A 14,452-nucleotide genomic window follows, 5' to 3' on the forward strand; every position below is an offset into this window, starting at 1 on the left:
TGTTCCTGGCATTGAAGTCTGATATTTGCTGTGTGATGTCTCTCACTATTAAGAACTTAACGTATCTTTTTGACCTTGCTAGTATTTCATCGGGATCATATTAATGTTCAGGATATAAAGTTGCATGTTGTAAGCGACCTGTACAATTTGTTTTCCTATAAGCACAGTGAAAACATGAGAAGCTGTTAGTGGAGAAGCAAAATGTGTTATTTGTACAAAATGCATTGTTCCCAGATAGACAGTTCTGCTCGCTGTCTTGTGTTTTCTTCTTCCCTGGTTTAAAAACCAAACAAGGGGCTGGGTGTTGTGTACACACTTGTAAGCCCCACATATGTAAAGATGAGGCAGGAATGCCACAAGTTCAAGATTAGCCTGGGCTATGCAGTGAGTACGAGGCTAGCCAGAGCTATATAGTAAAGCTCTGTCTAAAAATAAAGAAATAAATATAAAAACTAAAAATCCCATCTTGCTCTTTCTATAATGGTCAAATAGGGCTCAGAGTTTGAATTTCAATCTCAATGCACTGTTTCTTCATTTAAAATAATTGCATTCGTTTGTGGCCATAATGTGGGTGATATGCATGCACTGCACACATCTAGGGGGTCAGAGGTCAATTCTAGAATCCACTCTCATCCCAGCTTTATATGGGCTGTCAGGATGGCGCTGTCAGGAGGCCACAGCCTTTACCGCTGAGCTTTCTCACTGGCCCTCAACTCTCTCCTTCCTTCCTTCCTTCCTTCCTTCCTTCCTTCCTTCCTTCCTTCCTTCCTTCCTTCCTTCCTTCCTTCCTTCTTTTTGAGACAGGGTTTCTCTGTGTAGCCCTGGCTATCCTGTAACTCACTCTGGAGACCAGGCTGGCCTCAAACTCAGAAATCCACCTGCCTCTACCTCCCAAGTGCTGGGATTAAAGGTGTGCACCACCACTGCCTGACCAACTCTAGCTTTCTAATGGTCACTTTTTACTCATTAGCGTTTTTCAGTGACATATTTCCATTATAGAGCAAAGCTGATGGCATGACCAGAGTGGAGTGCAGGAGCGTGTCCTCCAACCCCGCGAGACAGAGAGGAGAGACATCTTATCCCACCAGCACTATCTGCACGGCATCCCTGACAACAGCACCTATCCAAGGCATGCCAGGACGGCTTAGCTTCTCCATGAGGAAGCCCAATCCCTTTCCTGCTTTAATATGCCTAAATTAAAAATATAGCTAAGTTGGGCCCATCGAGAGGCTCGGAGGAGAGTGAGCTTCTGCTGACCCTGGCAACTGGAGCTTGAGCTCAGGGGCCCATGAGGAGCGGGAACTGACTCCACGCGGTGCCCTCTGACCTCTCAGGGTACTGTAGCACACACGCACATAGACATATGCAAAATAAATATAAAATTAGATAAAAGTAACACTTTATTTCTCTGATTATGCAATTACAAATTTCCATTCTTCATTACTCAACAGATCTACTTTATATAAAAAGTCCTAAATAGACAATTATTCCTCCTCTCCCAACACAGTACTTTCACTGTAGACTTAGTTTTCTGCTTTGTCTTCTCTGTGTAGCCCTGGCTATCCTGGAACTCACTCTGTAGATCAGGCTGGCCTCGAACTCAGAGACTGTGTGCTAATAGTAAAGGAGTGTGCCACTACCACCCCACAGGTTTATATTCTTACTATTAAGTAAATTTAGATTGAAGGCTTATTTATGAAGTCCACAAAAATCCAACACTATAGCCCTGCCACTGTGTAATGATACCAACACCCTTTAACCTGCTTGGTGTAAGCATGAGGATCGGGGCTCAGATCCCCAGAACCCACATAGAAAAAACAAAAACAACAAAAAACAAGCAAAACCCCACAGCTTTGGATTGGGCATGGTGGCACACACCTTTTCTCCTAGGACTTGGGAAGGAGGAGGAGCTCTGTGACTTCAAGGCTGGCCTAGTTTATATAACAAATTCCAGGCCAGGGAGAGCTACCCAGTAAACCCTGCCTCAGAAACAAAACAAAACAAAACAAAACAAAACAAAACAAAGCAAAAGCAATCTAAAACTAGCAGGTTGGGAGCATTTGCCCATAACCATGGCTGCGGCCTCGGGGAAGATGAGAAACCCTCCAGGGCTCCTTGCCCAGCCAGTTTGGCCAAATCAGCAGCTGCAGTTTCAGTGACAGACCATGTTTCAAATAATAAGCAAGAGAGGAAATCACTGACTGTAACCTCTGGCCTCCACAGACACATGTGCACTTAGCATGCACACATATCGCATGCACACACACAAAAGTAAAACAACAATTTTCCATTATAATAAAAAAAAATCAAAGGCAGGAAAAGTAAAAGTACCCTTTCACACTAGAAAATAATATATAAAGAACTATATATATTTACACTATAGCTTGTACAGAAATGGCATCATGTTACACAGTGTCACAGCTTACTCCCAACACTGTGAGTCTGTATACACATGTGCATTCATGTGTACATGTGTGGGCCAGAGCACTGGCCCACAATTCTAGCACTTAGGAAAGAGATGCAGGAGGATCAGGAGTTCAAGGTTATCCAGACTATATAACACATTCAAGGCCAGACTACACTAGATCCTGTCTAAAAAAAAAAAAATGTGTGTGTGGCGGGGCTGGAGAGATGGCTCAGTGGTTAAGAGCACTGACTACTCTTCCAGAGGTCCTGAGTTCAATTCCCAGCAACCACATAGTGGCTCACAACCATCCGTAATGTGATCTGATGCCCATTTCTGATGTGTCTGAAGACAGTGACAGTGTACTAGCATACATTAAACAAACAAACAAACAAATAAATAAGGAAAGAAAGAAAAGAAAACGAGAACAACAGAAGGCCATTGGGCTAAAGTGCTCAATCTGTTGGCCTGATTTCACTCCCTAGGTCATACTGCAGAAGAACAGACTGACTTAGGGTCCTTAGACCTCTGTACATATACACATCATGGTTTAAATGTATACACATGTGCAAATGCACACACAGTAATAAAATTAATTTTTTAAAAATATTTTTGCTTATTACTCTATTAGCACATTACAACTATTGAAGAACTATCCTTATGAATACCATTTCCTAAAATATTTAATATATTTCATAAATGTGCTAAAGTATTTAAAATACTCAAGGGAGTAAAAGCACCCCATGTACACACATTTAAGACTCAGCCCAGCATGCTTCCTTTATGGATAAGCTTGCAGGCAAAGATATCACACAAGGCAAGAACTATGAAGTCAAAATCTTAGCTCTCCGGTTGCTAATGGAATAAAGATTGAAATATACCCAATATTTAACAGCCGTTAGCCTGACTAAAGTTTGGATACGTACCGAGCCACACCCGAATGATGCTCATATAGTCCTTGTTCTTGGCGGAGAGCAGCTTGTCATAGGAAGGGCAGCCTGCCAGGAGGATGCGGTCGTGGTCCTCACACATGGAGATCAGGTGCTGCTCTGCACTTCTGGTGCAGCACACGTGGTAGTGAGCCAGCTTCGTTATGGCATGTCTGATAGAGTCGTCGATAGTGCCGCTGACCTCTCCCCCTTCGATGTGAAGGATGCGGATGTTCATCAAGGCGGCCGACGTGGCCAAGGCCAGGGCGTCGAACCGGTCCCCATGAACAATCATGATGTCGGGCTTCAGGCGGTTGAGGACGTCCGGCAGCTTCACGAGTGCCAGGCCCACCGACTCCACCATGGCCGCCTCGTCCTCCCCTCTCACAATCGTGTGCAGCCTGGTGTTGATGTCAAAGTCATCTTGCTCAATCATGCGGTATGTGTTTCTAAACAGAGCAACGAGACGTGACACCGTGTTCTTATATAAGAAAGCAATAATGCTAACCCCGAAGGGAGACACTTGCCTACACTTTTCTTGCTAAAACAAGTAATTACATTGAAGTATAAACTCTCAATAGTGAGCAAAGACCATGAATGCATTTATTCAGGATTCACATTGTTACATAAAACTCAGTGGCTATGGCTTAGGTCAAGATAAAGCCTTCTCTGGGAAGCCCAGCTGTGCCACTCCCAGGCAGCACCAGAGAGGTGGGCGGGGGGGGGGGGGAACCTTTCTTTTGGGGACAGAACAAAATTCAAATTTTAATAATGGTCAGGCCTTTTACTTTTTATTACTCATCTATTTTTTTTCAAGAAGCAATTGGCATTTTAATGGAGGAAAAAGTTTGCAAAACACAAGTTTTTTAAACCAAAAATAAATAAATAAATAAATAAATAAATACAATAAATAAATACAATACAATAAAATAAAAAGCAGAGCACCAGGATGCCTGGCATGGCTGTATACTATACATTTCTTTAATATACATTCATTTTTAAATGACTCCTTTAGTTAGTATGCAAGAGAGTAACGGGATCACCATGACACTTTACACATAACATCATTATACTGTGTCCTTACTCACCCTCACACGCGCACATGTGTGTGTGTGTGTGTGTGTGTGAGAGAGAGAGAGAGAGAGAGAGAGGGGGGGGGACATGGAGAGAGGGAAAGAGAGCACCTATGTCCCACCTCTCTGGGAGCCGAGGCAGACGTCAGTTAAGTCCGAGACTTGGGAACCCACTGTTCAGCAGCAAAGCCCAAGGAAAGTGAAAGGCCAGCATGGTGACGCATCCCCTACTTGAGAGGCAGAGACAGGAGGATCACCACAAGTTCATGTCTAGCCTGGGCTACCTAGTAATCTCAGGTTAGCCTAGGCTACATAAATAGATTCTGTGTATAAATAAACAAACAAACAAAAATGAGCTAGGCATGGTGACACATGCCTTGTAATTTTAGAACAAGGTCATTCTTGGCTATACAGAGTTTGATGCCTGCCTGGGCTACAAGAAATCAGAAACCGTCTCACAAATTAAAACAAACATTTCCCTAAAACAAAAACTAAAAAATAAAATGGGTAAAATGTATTCTCATAGTTTATAACTGGGAAGGTACAAGAAGTTATGTGACGTCTCTTACACTCTTGTCTTCTCACTGCTCCATCCTCATGTTAGAAGAACCCTAAGCGTGCATCTTCCTACTCACCAGCCTCACCAGCAAATATTACCTTCCTACCTCTGGTGCTGTGGCTGCTACCTTCCGGGAGAGCCTCCATCCTGCCAGCCTTCCTGCCCAAGCTTTGTCACACAAAACCTACTGAGACTCTCACCTCCAGCTTAAACTGCGTCCTACCAATCAAGCGAATTGTCTTAGAAAGTCAGGATTCATTTCAATTTAAAAACATCTATGGGTCTATGTGAGCTCCCCATCGCTTGCGCACTGCTCTTCTGACAGCGCGTGGAGGAGGTGGAGTTCTGCTTGCTCTTCTCCATGTCCCTGTCTTTAAGGCCAGCTGTTTGAAGCACTCTTAGGAGGCTGCACGGACATCTCACACCACAAGGGGGCACTAGATGTACGCTGAGGGCAAAGCCAAGGCTCCTTTCTGTTTTATCCATACAGGGCTCTCTCAGATTACCCCTCAGTTTTCAAATATACCTTGCATACAGTGCAAACCTTAATGTCACACACATGATACCAACGATCTTGGTAACAGGACATTTTAATTTGCCTCAAAATAGGTTAGATTTTTGTATATCTTGTTTCATTTATACTATTTTATATGCGATTAACCTATAAACGAGGGTTGGTTTCTATTGTCATTTGTTTGGAGACAGGGTCTTACTGTGCAGTCCTTACTGGACTAAAATTCACTATGTAGTCTGGGCAGGCCTCAAACTCAAAGCGATCCTCCTGCCTCTGTTTCCCAAGTGGTAGACATGCACCAATACACTCAGTTGGGTAAACTATTTGAAGAACTGTTCTCAGAACTCACAAGACACACTGGGGTTAAGTAAAGGGTGCCCAGTGGTAAAGCTCGTGTTTAGCATGCTTAAGGCTCTGGGTTTGAATCCCAGCACCAAAAAAGTATGCCTTGAAGCCATGTTATTATAGTCTAGTATTATGTGTGTAACATATATAATATATATATATTAAATTATTCACACACACATATGGTGTTTCTTCTGAGTGTAGTAATGCTTCCAGCTGCTGGTTATCAAGTATCTACTATACAGCACCACTGTGACAGGTTCCACCACCATGTTGGTTTCACCCTATTTTTGTTTTGTTTTGTTTTTTTCGAGACAGGGTTTCTCTGAGTAGCCCTGACTGTCCTGGAACTCACTCTGTAGAGCAGGCTGGCCTCGAACTCAGAAATCCACCTGCCTCTGCCTCCCAGAGTACTGGGATTAAAGGCGTGCATCACCACCGCCCGTCCGCCTGGTTTCACTCTATTTTATAACTGAAGACACCAACTTGAGATGCTTCCCACATTCTCCAAGGCACATGGAGACTGGGGAAGAACCACTTGACAGTAGGTCTGTAAGCCTACAAACCCAGGCTGCTCAAGGCACACACACCAGAGGCAGAAGGAAGAACAAGAAAGCACTCAGCTCACCCGTAGTCGTCGATGAGGTGAGAGCCCAGCACGACCACATCGAGCTCGAAGAACGCAGGCTCTGTCTTGATGCCGAACATGATGGGGGCCAGTTTGGAGTAATCAGCTCGGTTGCAGGTAGCGACGCAAACCCGAAGCTTCCGGTTATTCCCGTTCTTCTCCATCACTTGCTTCTTTTTACTTGAGAGTTTCTTAAAATAGAGTTCCTAATGATAAAAAAAAAAAAGTTCTTGTTTATAACTGGAATCGCTACTAGGTGGAAAAGCAGAATTTTTCAGTTGTTTGGCTTGTAATCTTTGTTCCCCTGGGCCACCCCTGCACAACATGCTGCTCTTGCTGGTTGGTGTGTGAGGATAGAGTTCCAGCAGGCTGGTCTAACTCCACCCCTTCTTCTCACTGGCACACCAACACGCAAAGTTCTTTAAAAAGATAAATGAATATCAGCTCTTTAATTATTAGTTTCAAACTATGTACTAGAAATTAAAAAAAAAATACTTGGTATACTCACAAGTGAGCCCAACCAAGCTGACCATTAGAAAAATCTGGGTAGAGGGCTGGAGAGATGGCTCAGTGGTTAAGAGCACCGACTGCTCTTCTGAAGGTCCTGAGATCAAATCCCAGCATCCACATGGTGGCTCACAACCATCCGTAATGAGATCTGAGGCCCTCTTCTGTGGCGTCTGAAGACAGCTACAGTGTACTTATGTATAATAAATAAATAAATATTAAAAAGGAAAAGAAAATCTGGGTAGAGAATCATCCATCTGGTTAACTCCCTCAATTTACAAAAAGGAAAACACAGGTCTAGAGGGAGAATTACTTGCCCAAGATCAAGATCACATCTGTAAAGAACATGCCTTTGCCCTCACACTTCGTGGCCCTTGGGAAGACAAAGATGCTTGGGAGGAAAGTCGACCTCTGAGACCCCGTCTACACCGGCCGGGTCTCGAGGTCGACCCCAAATGCCCACACATGGCTCTGCTACGCATGCTCCAGCCACCTGAAAGCCAGCTTCCCAATCTGAACTGATTTTCTGCTGCAGACCTGTTTTTCCGTTTGTTCTCTAACAGTTAGGAGCCACTCGTCCGAATGCCCTGATATCGTGTGCTTCCATTCCTCACTGCCCTTAGACCAGTCTCTTGTCTTGAGTCTGAGATAGTGGTCAGTGGTGTGCCTGTCTCTAGTCCTGCCTGCTCCCACAGACATTCAAAATGACAGCCCCAACTTCATAGATCTGATTGTTACACCAACCAGCATGCCTCACTGTGGGAAAAAATCCAAACTGCTAACCTGGACCTCACTCAGTCTTTTAGGCCACCTCTCTCGCCTAGCTCTACTACCTGTCAAAGCATCAGCAAGCCTGTGGATTCACTAGATCTATGCCATTCATAGATCTGAGCGCCTCAGCCTAAAACTTCTTCCCCTCTTGCCCAGACTCCTACTCAGGCTTCAAAAGTCAGCCAAGTGTCACCTTTTCCTGAAAGGATTCACATAAACCCCGGGCCCTTCTCACCCCACCCCTCACAGACACCACCGTCCTCTTAGCGGCCGACCACACACACAAAAACCCTTTAGTGTAACGAACTCCTCTGCCCACCTAGCTTCCCACCTGCCCTCATGCCAGGCCCTTCATCCACAAAGTCAAAGATTAGAACAAGATTTGCTTGCTTTGTGGAATGTGTCTCTACATGTCAGGTATCACATAATCCCCGGACTTAGAAGGCTGGGCAGAAGGGGCAGAGGCTCGTCAGTCTGGTGAGACGTGACATGAGGAGGAGGCAGAGATGAGCGGGGAGGGAGGAGAGACCTCTAAGGAAGGGATGGAGGAGGGCGTTGTCTCATGGACCACTTTAAACTTCCCAATAGCAGTGTTAAGTTTCACCCCATGGACTGAGCCTAGTGCTTAGATTTGAGGAAGTATATCAATATTTAGAACTTGAATTAAGAATCCAGACAGCTTGGGTAAGAATGTGATAGGAGTCACACTGCCCTCTGAAGCTCACTAGAGAAGCCCTTCGGGAGTCTTCTGCAGTAAGTAGAACAACAGTTGTTTAGAACAACATCTAAAACAACTGTTCACGTGCTGCAGTGTGGCGCTCCCTGACCGTGCAAACTGTCCCATGACGAGGCCCACTCTGAAAGCACGACCCAGCAAAGGCTAATTCCACCCGATGAAAAGCTCTTGTTAGATGCCAAAGGAACATTCTGCAAAGAGGCCAAGGCACTACTCAATCATTAAAGACAAAACTACTCTTCCATCTCAGCTGTATTGAGTGTTCCTGCACAGAACCCGCCCTCCGATGACCAAATGTGGCCTGACTGAACGGTTGGTGATGTTTACTTTGCTGGGTGAGGCCAAGCCACTGATGGCAGCTGCTCAGTTTCTTTTCACACAACAGTGAACTTTCTATCTGCTGGTGCTTCATGTTTGCCGGGTTATACTGAACTACTGTTCTAATTAACTCAAGTAAGCCAGCGGGATAAACTAGAAAAACACAAGTGTCCTTTTTGATTTAAGTCAAAGCTTTTTAGGAAAATAAATCAAATCTTAGAATCTTTTAAGGAGGAATATTTTTTTTTAAAAAAAAATATTTATTTTTATTCTTTAATCCTTTTTTACAGTCCAGACTTCGTACCCCCCCCCAGGCCACTCCCCCTCCCATACCTCATTCCCCCTAAGAGGAGTATTTCTTGAATTTTAAAAAGGAGTTATTTCAGAGGAAGAGAAGGGTGGATCTGGGGGGAAAGGGAGGGGAAACTTCCCCTGGAATGTAATGTATGAGAGAAGAATACAAAATTTAAAAAATTAAGATATACACACACAGCTAACTATTTCATACTGGATATGGTGTGTCACACCTCTAATCCCAGCACTTAGGAGGCAGAGGCCAGCAGATCTCTAGGAGTTCCAGACCAGCCTGGTCTATGTGCAAGTTCCAGGCCAGCCAGAGTCCTGTGGTAAGACCCTGTTCCAGTAAATAAATAAGCAGATCAGTAAATAAATCCATAAATCCACAATTAGGTGTATGTCCACAGGGCTTCAGATGAAGTCACCGCACACCTCAGAGCAGAGTGTCCCAGGCTGAGCTCTCAGCCACGCGGTTCCTTAGCGCTCCAGTCAGTCACATAGCTCCTCTTAGAGGCCTGCAGCGCCTGTTTGGTTTCCTTACTTTCTTTTCTTTTCCATCTTCTCTCCTCTCCTTGTTCTCACCATTTGTTATTTCAGCTTATTTAGGAGTTTTTGGTTTTGTTCTTCTGTTTTGTTTTGTTTTGTTTTGTTTTTTGAGCCCTATGTAGCCCTCCCTGGCTAGCCTGGCCTGATACTCATTACATAAGCTCCCAACTCATGGCAATCCTCCTGTCTAAGCCCCCAGAATGCAGGAATCATAGGAATGTACCATCCTCCTATATATACATATTTATTTATAAATATATATAATGTATATTATGCAATTGAAAACATTTTACAAACTTGCTACATTCTTCCATTTTTAAATATTATGTTTCTGAATTAAATAGGAACAAGGAAAAAGTTAAAGGCAATGGAATATCAAACCAAGGTGCAAGGTGCTTTACAATAAATGAAGGGCTATGAGAGCCAGGAAAGGGAACAAACGCTTCCCGAGTCTTAGGCTGTGTGGGGCTCTGCACAGAAAATGGAGATATGCGCGGCGGGGAATGGTCTCATTCTTGATTTGGGGGCTGACACTGGGAAAGAGGGCCTAGTGCTCACAAGCCCCAACCATCTTGCTTTCACAAACAAGTGCAACAGAAATCAGAAACTTTAACAAATTGTTATTTGTTCTGCATAAAATATTCCTAAAGGGACTTTTGTTTTGTACTTTTGAGACAGGGTTTCTCTATATAGCCTTAGCTGTCCTGGGATTTTTTTTTTTTCCAAAGACTAGAATGGCCTCAAACTCACTGAGATCTGCCTGCCTCTGCTTCCAAAGTGCAGGAATTAAAGACTTGAGCCACTAACGACACATTTTATACCGAAGATAGTGACCTGCATCTTCAATGTCAATATCCGATGTGGAATGTGACAAAACGGACTTAACCCATCTAAAGGGAATTTAGGTTTCAAAAAGCACAATGCAAAGCAAGATAAAACTTGCTTCTTTACATAGCAGAATGTTAGACAGAAATGAAAATTCATCAACTGTATCTATAGTTGCCAGTGCATACTGTGTGTCCCCATACAAAAGTCGGAGGCCCCAAACATTGCAAAATACAAACGGTTTTGAGCACAGAAGCCAGTGAAATGACTGGCTGGCTGTGAGGGTAAAAGCACACAGGGTAAGCCCCACTATAAATGCAACCCAGCCGAGAGAGTTAGAAATGGGGTGCAGACAGATAAGGAACGCAGGGGCACGCTTCTGTAAGACTTGGGGGGTGGGGGGTGAGGTGGGGCAAGACGGGAACACAAGAGCAAACACCCAAACAAAAACAGCAGAAAGGAAAGGCTGCCCTGGGCAAACGCTTGGATCGGTGGACCAGACAGTAAGGGAAATGGGAGGACACAGGGGCTTCATAAAATGCCCAAGCCAGAGTCCGCCTGCCTGAACTCCCAAATCTCGGGCCCATCCCATCCCACCAGGAGCTGTCAGCTTGCTTCAATAGAGCTTTTCACTTCACTTTCTCTGCCTTTGAGTCTTCTATCAGTCCTACACCAGTCTCACAGAACGACTGTCACCAGCTCTCCTCTGCACTTTCACCTTGTTGGAGACAGGCTCTCTGTTGTCTCCCCCCCCCTCCCCCGCAAGGTCCCAAGGCTTCTTCGGATTGCTGGGATTACAGCAGCTCAAATTATAGGACTGATTTTGATGGGTTCTGAGCCCCCAAACTCAAGTTGAGTTTTCAGCTTAACGCCCGCAGCAGCAGCAGCAGCAGCAGCAGCAGCAGCAGCAGCAGCAGCAGCAGCAGCAACCTCCCCGGCTCGGAGAAACGGCAGTGCTCACAAACTACATTCAGCTCAGCTGTGCTTTATAAATGCTGCAAAAGGGTAAGTGAATGTTCCAACCACGAGAAAGGCTAAGCACACTTGTGCAAGTAGTCACCAGCAGAGAAAACAATAGTAAAGGAAACGTCTGCTAAGGCTTTCACCAGCACTGCACTGGGCTATCCTGGCGTTACAAGCATTCCGGCCTCATTCACTCCACCATACACACAGGGACACTGGGGTATAGGGGGGAAAAGTTCTCTTGCTTTAAATCACAGTTAGTTAATGATTGACTGAACTTAAATTCAAACCCAGGTCTAAATGACTTTCCTACACGCAGGTCACTGCCGTACACACCCTCTACCTTGTGTGTTCATTCCACAAACATCCACGAGTGCAAACCTTTCCGGAGAACTTGGGACACTCCTTCCTTTCACTCAGAGCAGATGGAACTCACGGCAATAAAAAGGGAAGGGCTGCACAGAGTTCTCAGAACCATGCTGCCCAGCTATAATATTTCAGTTTGGTGTTCCTTCCACAACCTCTACAGTCGGGCTAAACCATTATCTTTACTGTTAAACCGTTCCCTGCCACCACACCCCTCCTATCGAGGAGCAAAGCCTATATCCCTTGCTCTAAAAATTTTACAAGCCTGTTCAGGAATGGATATAAACGTCTATTACATTTCCAAGGAGTCCAGATGGGTCAGAGTTGGGTGCAAGACGTCCCAAACGTGCAAACCCTCTCCACCCTAGGCAGTGGTGGATCCCCGCAGCTATCGCACGCCTCCACCCCCAGGCCAGGGCCCTGTCGCCTGCCTGCAGCAGGCATGGGCTGGAGCCTGGCCAGGCCTACCTCTGAACGCCCCGGTCCCCATTCACCCGCACGCTGAGCCTGACAGCTCTGGTATCCCACACCGGAGCAACGCACCGGGGAGGAGAGGCGCCCTGCCGCGCAGGACCCGGCACACAGCGCGAGGCCCACAGCTGCAGTGGAGGTGTCGAAGCCTGGCACGATGCTCGTGAGTCACCGACTGACTCGTGGCCTCCGCCGGGTTAGTTCCCTCCGGCGCCACCTCGGCACTTGTCAGGCTCGCGTCCTGCCGGCCCACGGGGCAGGCCCCGGCAAGCGCACCCCAGGCTTCCGCTCCCCGGCGCCGCTCGACGACTCGGCGCTCGATGCAGCCCCATCCATTGCTTCTGCAATCGAAACACACACACAGATACACACACACACACACACCTCCCCTGCTCACGCTGAGCGCCGAACCTTCGATCGCCCCGGCCCCGCCCAGGCCCCTCCTTTCCGAGTTTCTGTGTTTCGGTTGGCCAGTCGTGTGGAGCGCCTTCCGCTGTCGTGTCACCTCTGGTAGCGGCATCCACTCGGTTTGATGACCCTAGGTATCGCCTGGGGGTGTTCTCTCCTCTGGCAGAGCCCACAGTTAAGCCCGAATTCTCCCTCGAGATGGTTGTTTTAGCTTTGCACCCAAGCTGAGAGCCATCTCGTGGGCCAAGCTCCAAGGCACTTGTGTCCGTGGTCCTAGAGTGGACCCTGGGATTTAAGCTTTGCCACCCCTACGACGAGGCTGGCGGAGTGCAGGATGACAATACACATTCTAGCTGAGCATAACTGAGTTCTGAGTTGCCTGCCACTCCAGGGATCTAGGCAATTCTATTACCGAATTTGGGCCTCACAGTTTGTGCCCTAGCAGCCAGATTCTGTCACCTGTCCTCCATAAGTTAATGAGAACAGAGTTACTAGTAAAAAAAAAAAAAAAAAAGCAGAAGACAGAAGTTAATTCAGTGTGGCCATATTGAGAAGAGGGACAAAGATATCCAAAGATATGTCCCCTGGGGTCCATTTTGGGAGCTCAAATTTTAGGTTAAAATATATAGAGTTAGAGATGTGCTTATCTAAGTGGTCCAGGTCAAACTGTAGCCCTCCCATCACTGTCTGGACTCCAACTTCTCCAGCAAAGTGGCAGTAACAACTTGACAGTCCCATGTGAAGTCTCTTTTGAGTACCAGAATTCAGTCTTTTCCTTCTCTGAGCATGAGATCCTTGGGGTGGGGGGGGAGGAGTGGTATTTCAGTTTCTTTGTGTCGATTATTTCAATAGTCTGATAGATTGGTCTATGCAGACATCTCTAGAATATTTGCCAGATTAACTCTAACTCCAAGACCCAGGAGGGGGGGGAGGGGCCTGTGCAGCTAGCTAGCTAGCTCCTGATGAAGGCTTTTTTTTTAAGGTTTTATTTTAGGTTTTTGTGTGTGTGTGTGTGTGTGTGTGTGTGTGTGTATCTAGTGGGGAGGGTATGTACACATTAGAGTGCATAGCCATGGAGTACAGGTGAGGGCATCAGATACCCTGGAGCTGGAGTTATCAGTGGTGGTGGGCCTCCTGATGTGGGTGGCATTTACCACAACTAGGTGCAAGAGAATGAGAAACTAGACAGGATTCTGAACAATATAGCTGCACCCACGTCTCACACAACAACAACAACAACTCACAAGTGAAATTTTCAAATCTATTTTTTTTTTTTGAGACAGAGTCTTACACTGTACCTAGCTGAAAGTGGCATGGGAATCACTGTGTAGTCCAGACTGGTCTCAAACCGATGTCAGTTCTCCTGCCTCAGCTCAATCCAACAGCATGACTAAGTGGCACCATGTACACAATCAGGCAATCCACTGGGGGTTCTTGCTATGAACTAAATGTGAACCCTATCAGACTTTTACAGCTTGTGGTCTATTTCAGTCAAGGATGAAGCTCTGGTTTCCATAGTATTAGTGTATCCTTGTTGGATCCAGCAAGGGTCACCTCATCCTGGAAGGACAGACAGTGAGTGGTTTTGTATACGGAGGTGACATTGTCTAGCTTTCTGTCTGAGGTCAGAGCAACCATCGATTTGTAAATTGACCAAGTCCCCATGCATGTATGCTCTGCTAACACAGCAATTTCCAATGCATTTCACATCATACGTCTTTTAAATACCATCTGGGCTGCCAGGTGGAGAATGGATTTGTTGAGAGTCAAGAGTTGGTACCAGTGAAAATTC

At 45.8% G+C, this 14,452-nt stretch overlaps 1 protein-coding gene across 3 annotated transcripts in view; it reads right to left on the bottom strand.

The window, feature by feature from the left end:
* Gne (glucosamine (UDP-N-acetyl)-2-epimerase/N-acetylmannosamine kinase) overlaps nt 1–14,452 on the bottom strand; it is a 41,622-nt gene that overhangs the window by 16,156 nt on the left and 11,014 nt on the right. The window contains exons 1-3 of one of the 3 annotated variants that reach the window (XM_052176378.1): nt 12,325–12,628; nt 6,453–6,658; nt 3,331–3,782 (exon numbers count right to left, since the gene is read on the bottom strand). In XM_052176378.1, the coding sequence (XP_052032338.1) occupies nt 3,331–3,782; nt 6,453–6,616 (616 nt within the window). In that variant the 5' untranslated portion in view covers nt 6,617–6,658; nt 12,325–12,628. Of the gene's footprint in view, nt 1–3,330; nt 3,783–6,452; nt 6,659–12,249; nt 12,629–14,452 lie in introns of those variants that run through there. The other 2 variants (XM_052176379.1, XM_052176377.1) reach the window with 2 other exon arrangements.

This window comes from Apodemus sylvaticus, chromosome 3 (assembly GCF_947179515.1).
Source record: "Apodemus sylvaticus chromosome 3, mApoSyl1.1, whole genome shotgun sequence".
NCBI classification, from domain to species: Eukaryota; Metazoa; Chordata; class Mammalia; order Rodentia; family Muridae; genus Apodemus; species Apodemus sylvaticus.